Source organism: Armigeres subalbatus, chromosome 3, assembly GCF_024139115.2.
Source record: "Armigeres subalbatus isolate Guangzhou_Male chromosome 3, GZ_Asu_2, whole genome shotgun sequence".
In the NCBI taxonomy this organism is placed as follows: Eukaryota; Metazoa; Arthropoda; class Insecta; order Diptera; family Culicidae; genus Armigeres; species Armigeres subalbatus.
In genome coordinates, this window is record NC_085141.1 from 288516444 (window position 1) to 288531650 (window position 15207).

Sequence of the window (15207 nt, forward strand, 5' to 3'; positions counted from 1 at the left end):
TTTCTTGGTCATATAATTTGATCGTCCAAACTTCATTTTTGTCCTTATCACCCGTTCGGTAAGCAACATTTACCCCCGTATGACTCGTATCCGGTCAATTGAGTTTTTCTGCTGTATGAGCCTTTTGCCAAATGACATTACCAGCCAAATACACATGCCTTTCGGCCAAACGGAATTTTCGGTCAAATTACTTGGCTCGAACGACATTATCGGCTGTATTCCCCTTTTGGCCAAATGACATTTTCGGACAAAATCAATTAGCTTCTTCTTCTTCTTATTGGCATTACATCCCCAGACTGGGACAGAGCCGCCTCACAGCTTAGTGTTCATTAAGCACTTCCACAGTTATTAACTGCGAGGTTTCTAAGCCAGGTTACCATTTTTGCATTCGTATATCATGAGGCTAGCACGATGATACTTTTATGCCCAGGGAAGTCGAGACAATTTCCAATCCGAAAATTGTCTAGACCGGCACCGGGAATCGAACCCAGCCACCCTCAGCATGGTCTTGCTTTGTAGCCGCGTTTTACCGCACGGCTAAGGAGGACCCCTAAAATCAATTAGCGTTTAACTCTAAATTCCAAAAAAAATCACTCTGGGTTACTAAAGTAAAAACAAATTTAGTGGTCTTGTTTTATGATCTTATGATTGATACAAAATTAAAAGCAAATTATGGCCTTTGAGGGCAATACAAGTTTAATTAGTTTTCAAATTTCAAAACCTTTGGGAACAATTAATCATTTTATCCAAATTCGTTTGTGTATGTTTATGCAAAAACCTTCTGTTAGTAAGATTAATCGGTGGTTAATCGTTGGTCACGAACCTAACCTGAGCAACTAAATCTTTGACTGACAATAAATAAGCCATGGGAAATCCGTTAAACGCAACGCTAGCGTATCCTAAGTGCTGGGCTCTCAAGTCATGCCTTTACGTACATTTCGCCCAGTGTTTCAGGTACCTAGCAGCAAACTTCGAAAGTTAACTTGTGGAAAAATCCCCGAAATGCAGATTATTCCTGGTCACGGAAAAAGAAAGAACGACTAACATAAATTCGGCAATCGAACACGCCATTCGTTAATAAATAAATTGCCACGTTCTTGCAAAAAAAAAACTCGTTGAACGGGTTCATTATTCTCAGTTGCTTTCGCAAACCTGAATCTCTGACCTTTTCTTCATCCGAGAGCCAGGGATGCCAAAATGGGTCCACCAGGAAGCGGGAATGGGGCTGCATCATTTCGCCTTAGCATTTTTGGCAAAATGAGGTAAGCACTGAAGCAGATTTCCATTTTGCATCATAAGAGCATCGCCCATATAACTCATTTGCATTAAAATTAGCAAAATGGCGATTGCCTTCAGATTGCGGAAGAGGAATCAAAAAATGTTGTCATTTGGCGTGACGTCAATGAAGGATCTTCGTCGGTGGAATGGACCGCATTAAGTTTGAATTTTATTCGGATTATAATCAATCGAAATAAATTGGAAAAATAGGAGAATTGTGAATGTGGTTCCTGTGTATTCCGTTTTTTTGCTATTCTCATGTTCCTAAGATTTACAATCCATTGTTTCGATAGGACGCCCAGATAAATTAAATCCTTATCCAACCAACCAATCGAACCAACCATAAGTCGTCATTACAGTCATTACGTTTATGCACATGCTCAATAGCTATGGAATTTGAATCTCTGCGTGATGCGGAATCTCCTGCTTCATTGAACTTCCAAAAAACAAACCGTGACTAAACTAATAAATAACTATCATCCATCTTCTTGAATTAAAAAAAACACCGGCCGGTCACCATCAAACCTCTTGGGCACATAATGCAGGATAAAACAAATTTTATAAAATTGTTTGTTTTGGTTTCATCTTTTGTTTTGTGTCCACATCCCAACCACAAGACGTTATTCGTCATTTTCTAATTGATGAACTCATGAGTCTGCAATAAATTAACGACATCGGGTGGGAAATTGGAGCGATCCTCTTGGCCCACCCCGTCATTAGGCTTCCGCGATGATGGAGGCAAATATTTTGTGCAGCACTCGAAAAAACAAAGCTGATGACGATGTGGATTAATTCAATATTTGTCAGTTCTGGAAAGTGCTTTGAGCCTCTCAGTCTCAAATTGACGTTAATCGTTTCGTTCTTATTCTATTGGGCACTTTGCGGAAATTTAAATCATCGGACTGGTTTATATGATCAGCTAAGTACCGATATCAATACTCAAACCAAACAGAACAGCTCGTATACGCTGTAATGGGTTAAACATTTATTACCGCTCTGTGAATTTCGTGCGACAACATTTTTCGCTGGCGCCGATGCTGGACGATGATGGCGGCAGTCTGCCAGCGCCACCACCATACCCAGTTCAGGGTCAGTGTCAAAAAATGAATGTATGTATCGTTTCGGTCGTTTGCATGAGCTTTGGGCATGCTCCACCGTAATGCTATATTTGTAAATACCGAACCAACAGCCCACACGTTTTGTCATCATTTGTGGGTTAAGGTGAAAAGGAAACATTCGTTTGGTAACGTTTCGCACATCAACCGAAGACGTCGACGGTCAATTTGCAGAAAGCTATGGCAACAAATTTTTCGTAGTTGCAGACGTCGCCACATCCACTGTTAGAGCCCAATTTTCGAGCATCTTCTCCGCAACGGTATGTGGCGAAATGAGATGAGTACGTCCGAGCCCGATGATAGCCACCGTTAATGAGTTGGCTTTCTGTTGAAGGTCATAAACTCGTGGTCGTCGGCGGTTAGTTTATGTCTCGATCTTACCAAGCGTGAACTTCATAAGTGGATCAGTTTACAACATCGACCTCGTGCCAACATGGAATATGACATGTTTGAAAATTTTGGTTTAGTTTTGGAGCATTGCATTGTTTACTTTAGTTAAGTTTATTGTGTCGGCAATCAATTTGGTAGACATAATTATAACATTTTTATAACATTATAACAGATTCAAGCCTCTAACTAATAAAAAGTTCAATAATAAACTATTTAGGTTTGGAGAAAAATCAAAATCGCTAGAGAAAGACGCCGGAACAAAAAACGGTTCCACAGTGGCGACAAAAAGGTGGCATGTCATCCGTTTTCTGATTTCGTACTGAACAATATTGTCTGTTTGTTTATGTTCATGCGAATGCAGTCGATCATCGAGTCAAGCCCCGACAGCCCAGCAACCAACATACCGGATAAGCGGAGGCTCTTCCTCGGTGGAAACTGGTCTGATTTACAGCATGTGAAACAAGTTTCAGAAACCAAATGTTATATGGTTATGTAAATTAGATCCAACTGAGCAAAAATTATGCGATTTCAGGAGGGTATATCGCGAAATGCCATCGAACGTGCGATACAGAAATCTTCCGTAACAACGGCACAAAATACATCGAACTAAACATTTCCCTCACATTCGCAACCACATGCGAACAAACCTTGTCCAGCAACAAAACCTGTTCTATTCCCAAAATCGGGCTCCCCGGTGTCTATTTCATGTAAAACAATGAAATTGACAACGTTAGTAAATGTCGTTTCGCAGACGAAATGGATCCAGTAGCAGTCGTCCAGGTGTCTGGCCCTATTCCATCATTAGCCTACGCTGAAGTGAAGAATCGTAGCAATAACGTATTTATTTATGATTATTTCACGTGGTCCGATGCCTATCGGAACGGAAATTTACCGCCATTCCTAATCATATGCCGGGTGAACGAGCGAACTCGACTGACCATTCAACCTCTTCGCTGGTTCCCACCTGTGCGGTATGGCACGACCGATAATTTATGCAAATTGAGTATCACAAAGAATAGCAGATAAAGTCAAATGTATATTTCGGAGAAATCTTACGCCTTTCAGGGGCATTTAATTTAAGGTACAGTCGGAACTCACAAAGTCATTAATTTATTTATAAGTTTTTCCTTGCTGCGGCCTTTCTTATATTTATAAGAATGAAGTTTGAAACGTGAAAATCACAGACTGCAACCCCAGATATAAAACCTGCCCTTTCGGAACCGGAAATTTATGGACGACATTTCATTCAGAATGGTTAATAGCCCAAGTAGCCCTTGGACAGAAATGAGCTCAATGAAGATTTTCTTTGAGTGCAATATTTACAACATTCGAAACGTTCTTTTTAAATCTTAGAGTAAATTTGCATTGTTTAGTTTACTTCGTTACTTCCAGGCTTTTCTTAGCGTATTGGTAAGATGCGTAGCTATAAAGCAATACCATACTAAAGGTGGGTGGCTGGGTTCAACTGCCGGTCAGATCTAAAAAAAAATACGGGTTGAGTCCCCGAGTTCAGTTGTTTTTGGATGTTTTTGGGTGGAAAACAATCTTGACACTCTAAGTATAGTGTATCCATTGTACTTGCCGCATAAGACACATATACCCAAAAAACAAATCTGACAATTATTGTATAAAATCTGGGCATATACAATTCTGTAAGCTTTCTATACAAATATTGTATTAAAATAATACAAATCTGTATTATTTTAATACAAAAATTGTATTAAAATCTTTCGAAATTGTATATGCCAAATTATTATACAGTTTCTGTAAGGTTCTTATGCAGAATTGTATTAAAATCTACCATCCGTTGGTTGGGTGTACTCATGCAATGGTGGGCATAGAAAAGCTTTCAATAAATAACTGAGGAAATGCCAATAGAATACCTACTAAGTTCAAAAGCCGGCCGAGTCCCAGTTGAAACAGGAGTGGTTGAAAATCTTCTCGGCTTTCCTGACCATCATCGTCCTAACCTCATAATTTACTAATGTAAAAATGGTGACTTGAAAATCTGGCAGTTAATAACTATGGAATCTCAAGCAGAGGTGAAGGATTTCTTATCCGGAAATTGCCAGCTCGATTCCCGGTCCGGTCTATGATGTTTTCGGGTCCGGTCTATGGGTTTTTGATTGACTAAGATGAAATGCCGGTCAAGTGCCAGTTGGAATGTACGGTTAACGACGACGAAGAAGAAGAGGAAGATAAAAAGAACAACTATATGGTTCATATGGTACCGTCCGCCATCTGTACCCCACCATAGATGTTACGCAGTACTTTCCTTTCAAAACCTCTAAGCGCGTTGGTCCTCGCTATTCGATGGGAGCGTCTTGCGGAGTGCAAAGTATTACGCTTTCCAGCCACGATGCGTCGCCGAATTTCTCTACTGGTATCGAGCCCAAGTACACGTAACATTAACCACCTCGATTTCGTCACCTATCGGTGGTGACTCGTGGTCAGTGACTCACGTTGACTTCTCACGAGCATTTTCCTATCATGTAATTCGTCTTCGACGTGTTGCGCATCAAACTATCGTAAGCAAGATTATTATTCTTCAATAGTGTTACTTCTAACTCGAAACTATCAGGAACAATATAATCATTTTATCGGCTAGTCATCGTTTTTTGCACAGACCGATTAAAACTATCCTGAAATCATGACTCAAGGGCAGCAGGGACTATGTCCAAGGGCCAGCGCCGTGGCGTGTGGTTGGCCAGGTTGGCCCCCGCCAGTGGCTACAAAGTGATTCAGATTCAAGCGATCAGACGATTTCTTCTGTAATCAACGATTCCGTAATCAACCATTTGACCAGTATCTGGAGAGCCATTTTCCTTTTCTTTTCCCTGAGGCACGTTTCCCTCAATTTAGGAAATTTGTGCCATCGCCTCCACTGTTTTTTCATCACTTGATTGGCGTATGAGGAAGTATAAGATAAGATCAGGAAATACAAATGGCAAGGAGCATGGAACAAGCTTTTGGGGAAGAAGCCCTAGAAGAAGATTTTTCAATACGCTAAAGGCGAAACACAGAGTAGACTGTAAAAACATATACACGAATGTAGTGACAGAGAGTTTGTGTGAATTTGAGATAAATTAACTCATTTTACACAGACAAACTATTTGCCTATTTTTCCAGTGACATTTCCGATTTCATTGAACCAGAAACTTGTATGGGTGAAAATACAAAGTGAAGACGTTAAATATTCGATGGGTATTGATAATATGAGTTTGATTGTTTCCCTAAGGTCTATATAAACTGGTTGAGTCTTAAATGATGAGCTTTAAGATGATTATACAACGAAGCCACAAATCGGCCATCTTGGAAACCACATGCTTTTTCTAGTGATTTTTCAAGAGCACGAATTGAGAGAACCACAGCGCCCATGGGGATGAAACATCGGTAGATCGTTGCTTACTCATGCTAAGCAATCGACTTTAATTTTAGCATTGTACAAAAATTATTACGCTGGACTTGAACATTTGATAATAGGAATAGAATACCGTGTGGTGAATTTGAAATTCACCACATGGCTTGATTGTATAATCACCTTAAATGATGGAAACTGATTTACTTCAAAGTTGAATTTTTTTGGTCCAAGTAATTTTACCAGTTCCACCAAATTACCGACAGACCGGATGGATATACTGACCATTGATCAACACACTCTAGACTTGGTTTTTTTTACACGACTAGGTCCAATCGACCATCTACCAATTCAGTCCAGACTTGAATTTTATTGAAATTCCTATAGTTCCTTCAAACCAGTGTTGTGCTGAATCATGATCAGACGATAATGATTGCAATTTTCATGTGAAAACTTTTCACGTGAAAACAGTAGGCGAGTTGTCGCCGGCGACAACTTTTCAAATTATGTACTCACACGATAATAAACACAGAATTTTCATTCAAACATTAATCTTTACTATGATCAAATAATTGTCAATAGTCCCGTTATATCTTCTATTTGGCGTTATGGTTTCATGGTAGTAAGTAAAAAGTGTTCAAAATGTAACGGTAAGTGCTTCAAATCAAGATAGCATTTTCAAACGATTCTTAATCGCTGGCGAGTTTTTATCACTTGATAATTTAAAAATAAAATCGCGGGTGAGTTTGATCATCCTCGATTATTTGAAAATTTGATTTTTCCCAACCCTGCTTCAAACTACAGACGGATTTTTTTGTGCAGCATCCGCTCATTGCTGGATAAAATTTTTGGTTTCGGCGTGCCGCATGCCTACCACGAAGCCGGCAAAACAAAATTTAGATATTTTATTATAGAAACATGTTACATCTGCGAACTCTAGATTATATGAAAGCTTAGTTCATTGCCTTTCGAAAAGCATCCTGGGTTCACATATTTATGTTTAGTTTCATTGAAAAAACTTAATAATTACAAAACTTAGATTCGTACCTTGGTTTGAACTCAGAGAACAGACATTCTTCTTATTCTTCTTCTTTATGGCATTACATCCCCACACTGGGACAGAGCCGCCTCGCAGCTTAGTGTTCATTAAGCACTTCCACAGTTATTAACTGCGAGGTTTCTAAGCCAGGTTACCATTTTTGCATTCATATTATCATGAGGCTAGCACGATGATACTTTTATGCCCAGGGAAGTCGAGACAATTTCCAATCCGAAAATTGCCTAGACCGGCACCGGGAATCGAACCCAGCCACCCTCAGCATGGTCTTGCTTTGTAGCCGCGCGTCTTACCGCACGGCTAAGGAGGGCCCCTAGAACAGACATGCAATTCCGTTCTCAATCGTGTGTAAAGAATTTAACGATCTTTTTGAAACGCAACACAAGTAGCAATCTCGTGGCGGCGCTGGCATCGCAAAGTTTCTTTCATCGTGAAACTGTCAAAACTTTAGGCGCCACAACCCACCATTCGCGAAGTCGAAGCAAATTCTGCTCTTCCCTCCTATGGGAAATCCCATCGCTATCTGTCAGAGTTTGAGTGAAACATGGCCTCTGTTGCTCTACTGTAAAAACCCATAAAGAACTGTCATTGTTTGTGTGAAGAATTTTGCTTCGACTTCGCGAATAGACATAAACAACAGATCCTCCTCCCCACTCTGATTTCGATTGCATATGCGAAGTTTCTTTTTCGCACTAAGGGTCTGTTAAAATATTACGTAACGCAATAGGGGGTGGGGGGGTTGTCTGATTTTTGTTACGCTTTGTTACGCAAAATATAGGGGGTGGGGGTCTTTCGAAATATTGTTACGCGTAACAAACTATTTGCATACAGACAAAATATTAAAAAAAAAATTAAAAAATTATTAACTTTAAAAAGGCAAGAAATATACAATAGATAATAATTTATTGCACCGTCCTACCAAAACAAAGTTCTTTTTCAAAAAATAGCATTTGTTACGTGTTACGCATAGGGGTGGGGGTGGGTCTGAAAATTGCTACGAATCGTTACGAGGGGGTGGGGGGTTCTTAAAAACAACGTTTTTCGCGTTTCGTAATATTTGAACAGGCCCTAACGCAAGCGATTTTGCTGCCATCAAGAAGTGCATGTTTTGTTTTGTGATGAGATGTTTCGTTGGGGAACAGCAGCTACCACCTTTGACTGTATTTTTATTATTGTATCTATTTCTTCTTAATCTTCACCGCCGCTTCCATTCGCTTTGACGAAGTTGAGCTGCTGCCATCTCGCGGATACAGACGTGTGCGTGAAATCACGGTATTTCAACATGGTGAAGTATAGGAAGTATATTTTAAAATGCTTCTAAAATGATATTAACAGTGATATATTGAAAACTTTTAAATGCATAGGGTTAGAATTTTCAAAAACTATATGTTAGACTACAAATCTAAACATGTTTTTTAATCGAAATAATTAGACTTTTGTGTTGCCAATCTAAAAGTAAATTAAATTTCTAACCCGAATAATCAAACTATTTTTGGCTAAAATGTGTTTTAACGTTTTAACAATCATTTTAAAATTGACGTTCTATATCCCTTGCCGGGTGAAATAAAAAAGCATCATTCGGCCCCCATTTTGTTTTCTCGCTTTCGTCAGGGCCAATTAGCCACAGTCATCATCACCACAGCCAGCAGCAGAGCACTAAAACAATGAAGAGGCCATACTTTGTGCTCAGGGATATTTATAATTTTGCTATCATTCAGATATGTCCCGTTTACTCATTCCATTCGGGTTACAGGAAACTTTATAGCGTTTCGGTTGTGAATTATTTCGGAACACTACCTCTCTTCGACTGTAAACAATTTTAACTGGTCGTAATCTGAACATGATATATGCTTATAATATTTATTCAACAACATGAAATAGAAAATTAGTACGAGTAGCAAATACTCTACATGGTAATTGAATTGTTTGAAAGAATGAAAATGCATTTAGTAAAATTGTTTTTTTTTTGCTTCCATAATGCATAAAAAAACAAACATCAACAGTTAGCACGTGCAGGAAAAGGCGGCAAGCTTGGTATCATTTTGGTGCGCAATATTTGTTTGATAGATGTGACAGCTGGTACGCATGACACCATGAATGGCGCCTAGCGCCACCAAACAACGTAAAGCCACAGTCAATATTCTAACGTACTTTGATTTACACAGCTTTTTAAGTAATATACTCAATCCAGTTGAAACCCGAAATTGGGTGCTAGCGAAGTTGGATTTTTCTCACAATCCGTACGTTAAACCTAACTTCGGAAGTGGTGCGCTGAATAGCGCTTTGCGATATGAAAACAGCGCACCACTTCCGAAGTTGGGTTTAACGTACGGATTGTGAAAAAAAATCCAACTTCGCTATCCCCCAATTCCGGTTTTCAACTGGATTGAGAATATTTATCCTAGCCTGTGTGTCTGTTATCTGTGGTTTGAACTACACCGTTCATGGTTTGAACTAAATTCGTACCATGGTTTGAACTACTGGCAGCAGTGGCAGCCGCTCCTAAATATAATACTAATTACATGCCTGAAACGCTGAAGAAACCTATAGAAAAGCAAATTTGTTTTACTATTCATCTTATGGCATTAGATTTATTATCATTATTATTATGGATCCTGTAAACCTCCTGTGGTGCAAAGGGCCGACTTGAAAGATCTCCATCCTGAGCGTTGCCCGGCTATCGCTTTAACCTGTTGCCAGGTTAGATTTCGGTCGACTTTTTTTATTTCTTTATTGAGGCTTCGCCGTCATGAGCCCCTGGGTCTGCCTCTGTTGCGATGTCCCGCTGGGTTCCAGTCTAATGCTTGTGTACAGATTTCGTTTCCGCCCCTACGTAGAGTGTGGCCGACCCAGCCCCACTTCCGATCCCGAATTTCTGTTGCTATCGGCCTCTGGTCACAACGACGATGGAGCTCGTTGTTTGAGATCCAGTTGTGAGGCCACCAGGCCCGAATTATATACCGCAGCCACCTGTTGAAGGACACCTACAGCCGTTGAGTGTTCTCCACTGATACACACCATGTTTCGCTAGCGTATAACAGCACAGATTTCACGTTAGAGTTGAAAATTCGTAATTTGGTGCGTTCACTTATCTGCTTGTTTTTCCAGATATTTCCTAAACTCGCAAAAGCAGTCTGACGCCATTTGGCTACCAAGATATTGGAAGCTTTCAACAATCTCCACTGGTTGCCCGGCTACTGTGAGACTGGAAGGAGTCACCGTGTTTACATCCAACGATTTGGTTTTGTTGACGTTGATGACTAAATCTGCCGAGGAAGAGCGCTCGGCAAGGTTGTTGAGCTTACTCTGCATATCAGAGCGCCGTTGCGCGAGGAGTGCAACGTCATCAGCCAATTCGTAGTCTTTTATGTGCTTCATGGTTATAGGCTGCCATAACAGCCCAGGGTTTGGTTCACGGTCAATCGCATCTACCAGAATTTCGTCGATTACGATGATGAACAGTAACGGTGATAGAATACATCCTTGCCTCACACCAGCTACGACCCGGATAGGGTCGGACAAGACCCCATTGTACAGTACTCTACACGAAAAGGCCTCGTACTGTGCTTCGATGAGGGCGATGATTTTCTCAGGAACCCCCTTGCGTCTCAGGGCGCCCCACATATTCTCGTGATTGAGACGGTCGAAAGCTTTTTCGTAGTCAATGAATAGCAAGTAAAGGGACTCTTGGAATTCGTTGACCTGCTCCAGAATAAGGCGGAGCATGACAATATGGTCCACACAGGATCTTCCGGCACGAAATCCGGCTTGCTGAGCCGGAGAGTCGCATCGATCTTCTCCTGAATCCGTGCTAGGATAATTTTGAACAGAACTTTGAGAACGGTACACAACAACATAATGCCTCGCCAGTTATCGCATACAGTCAGGTCACCCTTTTTGGCACCTTCACTAAGATACCTTGCATCCAGTCGACCGGAAAAGTTGCGGTGTCCCAGATATTACGAAATAAACGATGCAGTAGTTAAGCGGATGTCATGGGGTCAGCTTTGAGCATCTCGGCTGATATGCAGTCGACCCCTGGGGCTTTATTCGATTTCATGCTTTGGATGGCTGTTTGAATCTCTAGCAATGATGGAGCTCGAACCAGCGTTTCAGCTGGTCAGTTGGGTCGGTCAATAACTGATCATTCGCGTCTTTCACAGGCATCGTTGCATTCATCTTCGCCCCACTTAATCGTCGTGAGATACCGTAGACGAGGCGAATGTCCCCGGTTGCGGTGGCTCTCTCTCCTTCGTCGGCCAGAGAGTCTGCCCACGCTCGCTTGTCCCGTCGACATGAGCGATTAACTTCCTTCTCAAGAGCCGCGTATCGTTGACGGGCTAAGACTTTGGCTCCTCTGGTTTTCGATCGCTCTATCGCGGCTTTGGCTTCTCTTCTCGGTGATCCATTGTTTTCTCTGGGTGCGTAGTTCGCCCAGATTGTTCTCGCTGGTGGCGAAGAAGGCATTCTTGATGGCGGTCCATTGGTCTTCCACGCTGTCACCTTCCGGAATATCTACAGCACGCGTCTCCAGTTCTTCAACGAAGGACCGTTTCACTGTGGCATCTTCCAGTCGGCGTGTGTTGAATCGTCGTCCAACTTTTTCCTCCTGCCGACGAATCCGCGCAATGCGCAGGCGTATTTCGGCGATGAGGAGGTGATGATCAGACGCGATGTCGGCACTATGGCTCCGTTTCCATTTTCGGCTGATGCAGTTGTGGTCGATTTGATTTTCTGTAAAGCCGTCACGGGAGACCCACGTGACCTTGTGAACCGGTCGATGAGGGAAGAGCGATCCCCCGATCACCATGTCGTTATTACTCCGTTTTCACTCATTTCTCCGAGACCATGGCGTCCCATAATGCGCTCATGGTTCGAGTTGTCGGATCCGATCTTCGCATTGAAGTCACCCAAACAGATCTTGATATCACCCTTCGGAATTCTATCTACGATGGCATTGAGTTGACTGTAGAAGTTCTCTTTGTCTTGCAGATCGGCAGCATCGGTTGACGCATAACATTGGATTATAGTAATGTTTCGGACCCGTGTTCTAAATCTGGCAACGATTATCCTTTCACTTAAAGTTTCCCACTTCATAAGCGCAGAGTGTGCCTGAGCGCTTAGTAGGAAGCCAACTCCGCGATGCCGGGGACCGTGTTCACCTCGTAAACCTTCTGTGTTCTCCAAAGTTTGGCCAACGGACTTCACTCAGTTCCAGGATCTCAAGCTTCATGCGGCGTGCCTCATTGGCAAGTTGTGCCAATTTACCCTGCTGGGCTAGGGTTAAAACGTTCCATGTTCCTATTCGTGTCCGTTGTTTCGCGCTAAGAGTCGTCGCCGTAAAGTCAGTCCGTATTCTTTCATTATCGGATTCTCGAACAAATTGATGTTTCGGGAACAGTAGGTTGTTGGCCCAAGGTTCCCTATCCACCGGGATGGGTCTGCCATCTTATGGATAGCTTCCGGGGAATAGCATTTCATACTCAGCCGCTGGATGCCAGAACAGACGCTGTTGGAGCCGCACCTCATTGGTGGACAGAGGCTCGATCAGTCGGGTCAAATATGTTTAAAGTCCCACCCAACACCAGGACTAGGCTAGTGCGCTTTGAGCGGCACACGGTCGCTTTGATAGGGCCTGCTTGGGGACACATGCAGCTTTTTATAGAAGTTCAACAGAGCCCACTGTCGAACCCCACCACATCCTAGGCAGACCGCACAAGACGCACCCTCTCACTCTACCTGATGCCAACACATCATCTATTCATCGACTCGGCTATGTAATGCAAAAATTGGCCATTTTCAAACCCCTTCCCTCCTCTGTCACACTTTTTGTATGAATCATTAAATTTTTTGTATGAATTGTCACACTTCGGGCAACCCTCCTTCCCCCTTTGAGCGTTACGTAATGTATGGATGCTCCCTAAGGCCCTTTTGGAAAGTTAAGCGAAAAATTGTTTGATTACGAAGGGACAGTATTATAAGGTCTTAAAAACGGTACTGTCCCGTTAAATACGGTACGTATTTAAGGTTAATTGGCAAACACAATTATGGATACATCTATGCCCGAGGAGTCGAGAATGTTTCCCACCCAAAAACATTCAAGACCAAAGCGAGAACTGAGCTCGTTATCTACGAATTGTCAATCCTACGCAAGACTAATGGGTGTTCCACATCATATTGCATCACGGATCATCACATCATATTGCATGCTGTGAATAAATGACCTTGGTCTTGTCTTTCAGACAATAAAATATGTTCCATAAGTAAGCTGAGGAAAGTCTTGGACAGGTTCAACTTTTTGTCCACATCCCTGACCGAAGCAGTGGGATTCCACTTAAAAGCTTTCACGACACGCCCATAAATGATCACTAAAGTTCTTCTCGGAGGCATTCCTCCAACGTTACCCGAATAAATGGAAACCAAACATTGCAACGAGCAATGAGATCCGATGAGATGATCCGGCAATGATCACAATAATCTTCTTCTTCTTCTAATTGGCATTACATCCCCACACTGGGACAGAGCCGCCTCGCAGCTTAGTGTTCATTAAGCATTTCCACAGTTATTAACTGCGAGGTTTCTAAGCCAAGTTACCATTTTTGCACTCGTATATCATGAGGCTAACACGATGATACTTTTATGCCCAGGGAAGTCGAGACAATTTCCAATCCGAAAATAGTCTAGACCGACACCGGGAATCGAACCCAGCCACCCTCAGCATGGTCTTGCTTTGTAGCCGCGCGTCTTACCACACGGCTAAGGAGGGCCCAATGATGAATATCTAAAAATAGATTATGTGCGGATTCTGTACAGCAGAGTACCACAGTAGATCACGGCACAGTAGCGGTTAAGAAACACAGAGTGCCTATACCAAATAAAGTATGGAATAAAAAAAATAAATAGAACATCCATTCAGACGGCATTTCTCCTTCCATTCGATACTCAGAGTTTCATAGAAACGTTTAGAAACGTTGAGTGGACGATTCCGAGTTGTTTTTCGATGTCCCGATGAGACAGTTGAGGATTTTCCAGACGTGCCTGTGTTAAACCAATTTGCGTCGTTGCTTTCCGAGTGACGCAATTTTCTCCTATTTTCGAAAAACTGACATCGATAAAAATACAGTGAAAACAGTACACTCTAAACTTGGTTAATTTTCTTTTTTGCATTTTACTTACTTTTAATTTCTTGTAGAACAAACAAAAGAGCGGCAAAACATAACTAGATAAAGGCGAGGTTATTGATCACCACAGTGCAATAAACAAAGCAAACAACCATTCCATGTAGGCATTATCTGTAGTTGAACAAAGAGATTAAGGAGTAGGTTGTAAGCAATGAGCTATACTTTAAGTAAAATCTAGCTCCTTGGGTTTGAAGGGCACCGACTATTGCTGACTACTCTTCACTTTGCAACTTACAGGACAGGCAACGCGTTCTACATAGCGAACTCAAAATACAACTCGATTTGTGAACAAACGTACACAGTTGGGTTTTACCTCAAAGATATAATAAGTGGTGTGCAACTACCTCACACTTGGACATGCGAGTGAGCAACAATACTTCTTAATTAGACTGCGATTAATTTGAGTTTTATTAGTCATCAAACGCCATCAAACGCCACAATTCATAGCAATTACGGAGCTGATTTGTCAGTCCAGGCAAATCAGTTCAGATGACAGTTAAGACAGACAGTTGATAACTCTTATATCATTATATATATTAGCATAATTTGTATTGCAGGTTCGTTAAGAGCCTCTTGAAGAGTTTGCAAATAGTCGAGTTGTATAAAGAAACAATGAAGTCAGCACGTAACCATTGTAAAACGTTGAGCTACGCTAATTTATTTCTTTTTGTTTCTCTTTTTTTCAGCCTTGATCTATAAACTGCTCACAAGCTGTCCAGGAATTGAAAATATATTTCTACTGGTACGAAGTAAACGCGGAAAAGATATATTCTCACGTGTAGAAGAAATCTTCGATGATGCCGTAAGTGTCAGATCTCCCACGTACCC

The 15207-nt window shown here is 41.7% G+C and overlaps 1 protein-coding gene across 2 annotated transcripts in view; it reads left to right on the top strand.

Annotated features, from left to right (window-relative positions):
* LOC134220212 (fatty acyl-CoA reductase wat-like) overlaps window positions 1–15207 on the top strand; it is a 125088-nt gene that overhangs the window by 91918 nt on the left and 17963 nt on the right. For both annotated transcript variants that reach the window (XM_062699208.1, XM_062699207.1), the window contains exon 3: window positions 15066–15181. In XM_062699208.1, the coding sequence (XP_062555192.1) occupies window positions 15066–15181 (116 nt within the window). The remainder of the gene's footprint in view (window positions 1–15065; window positions 15182–15207) is intronic.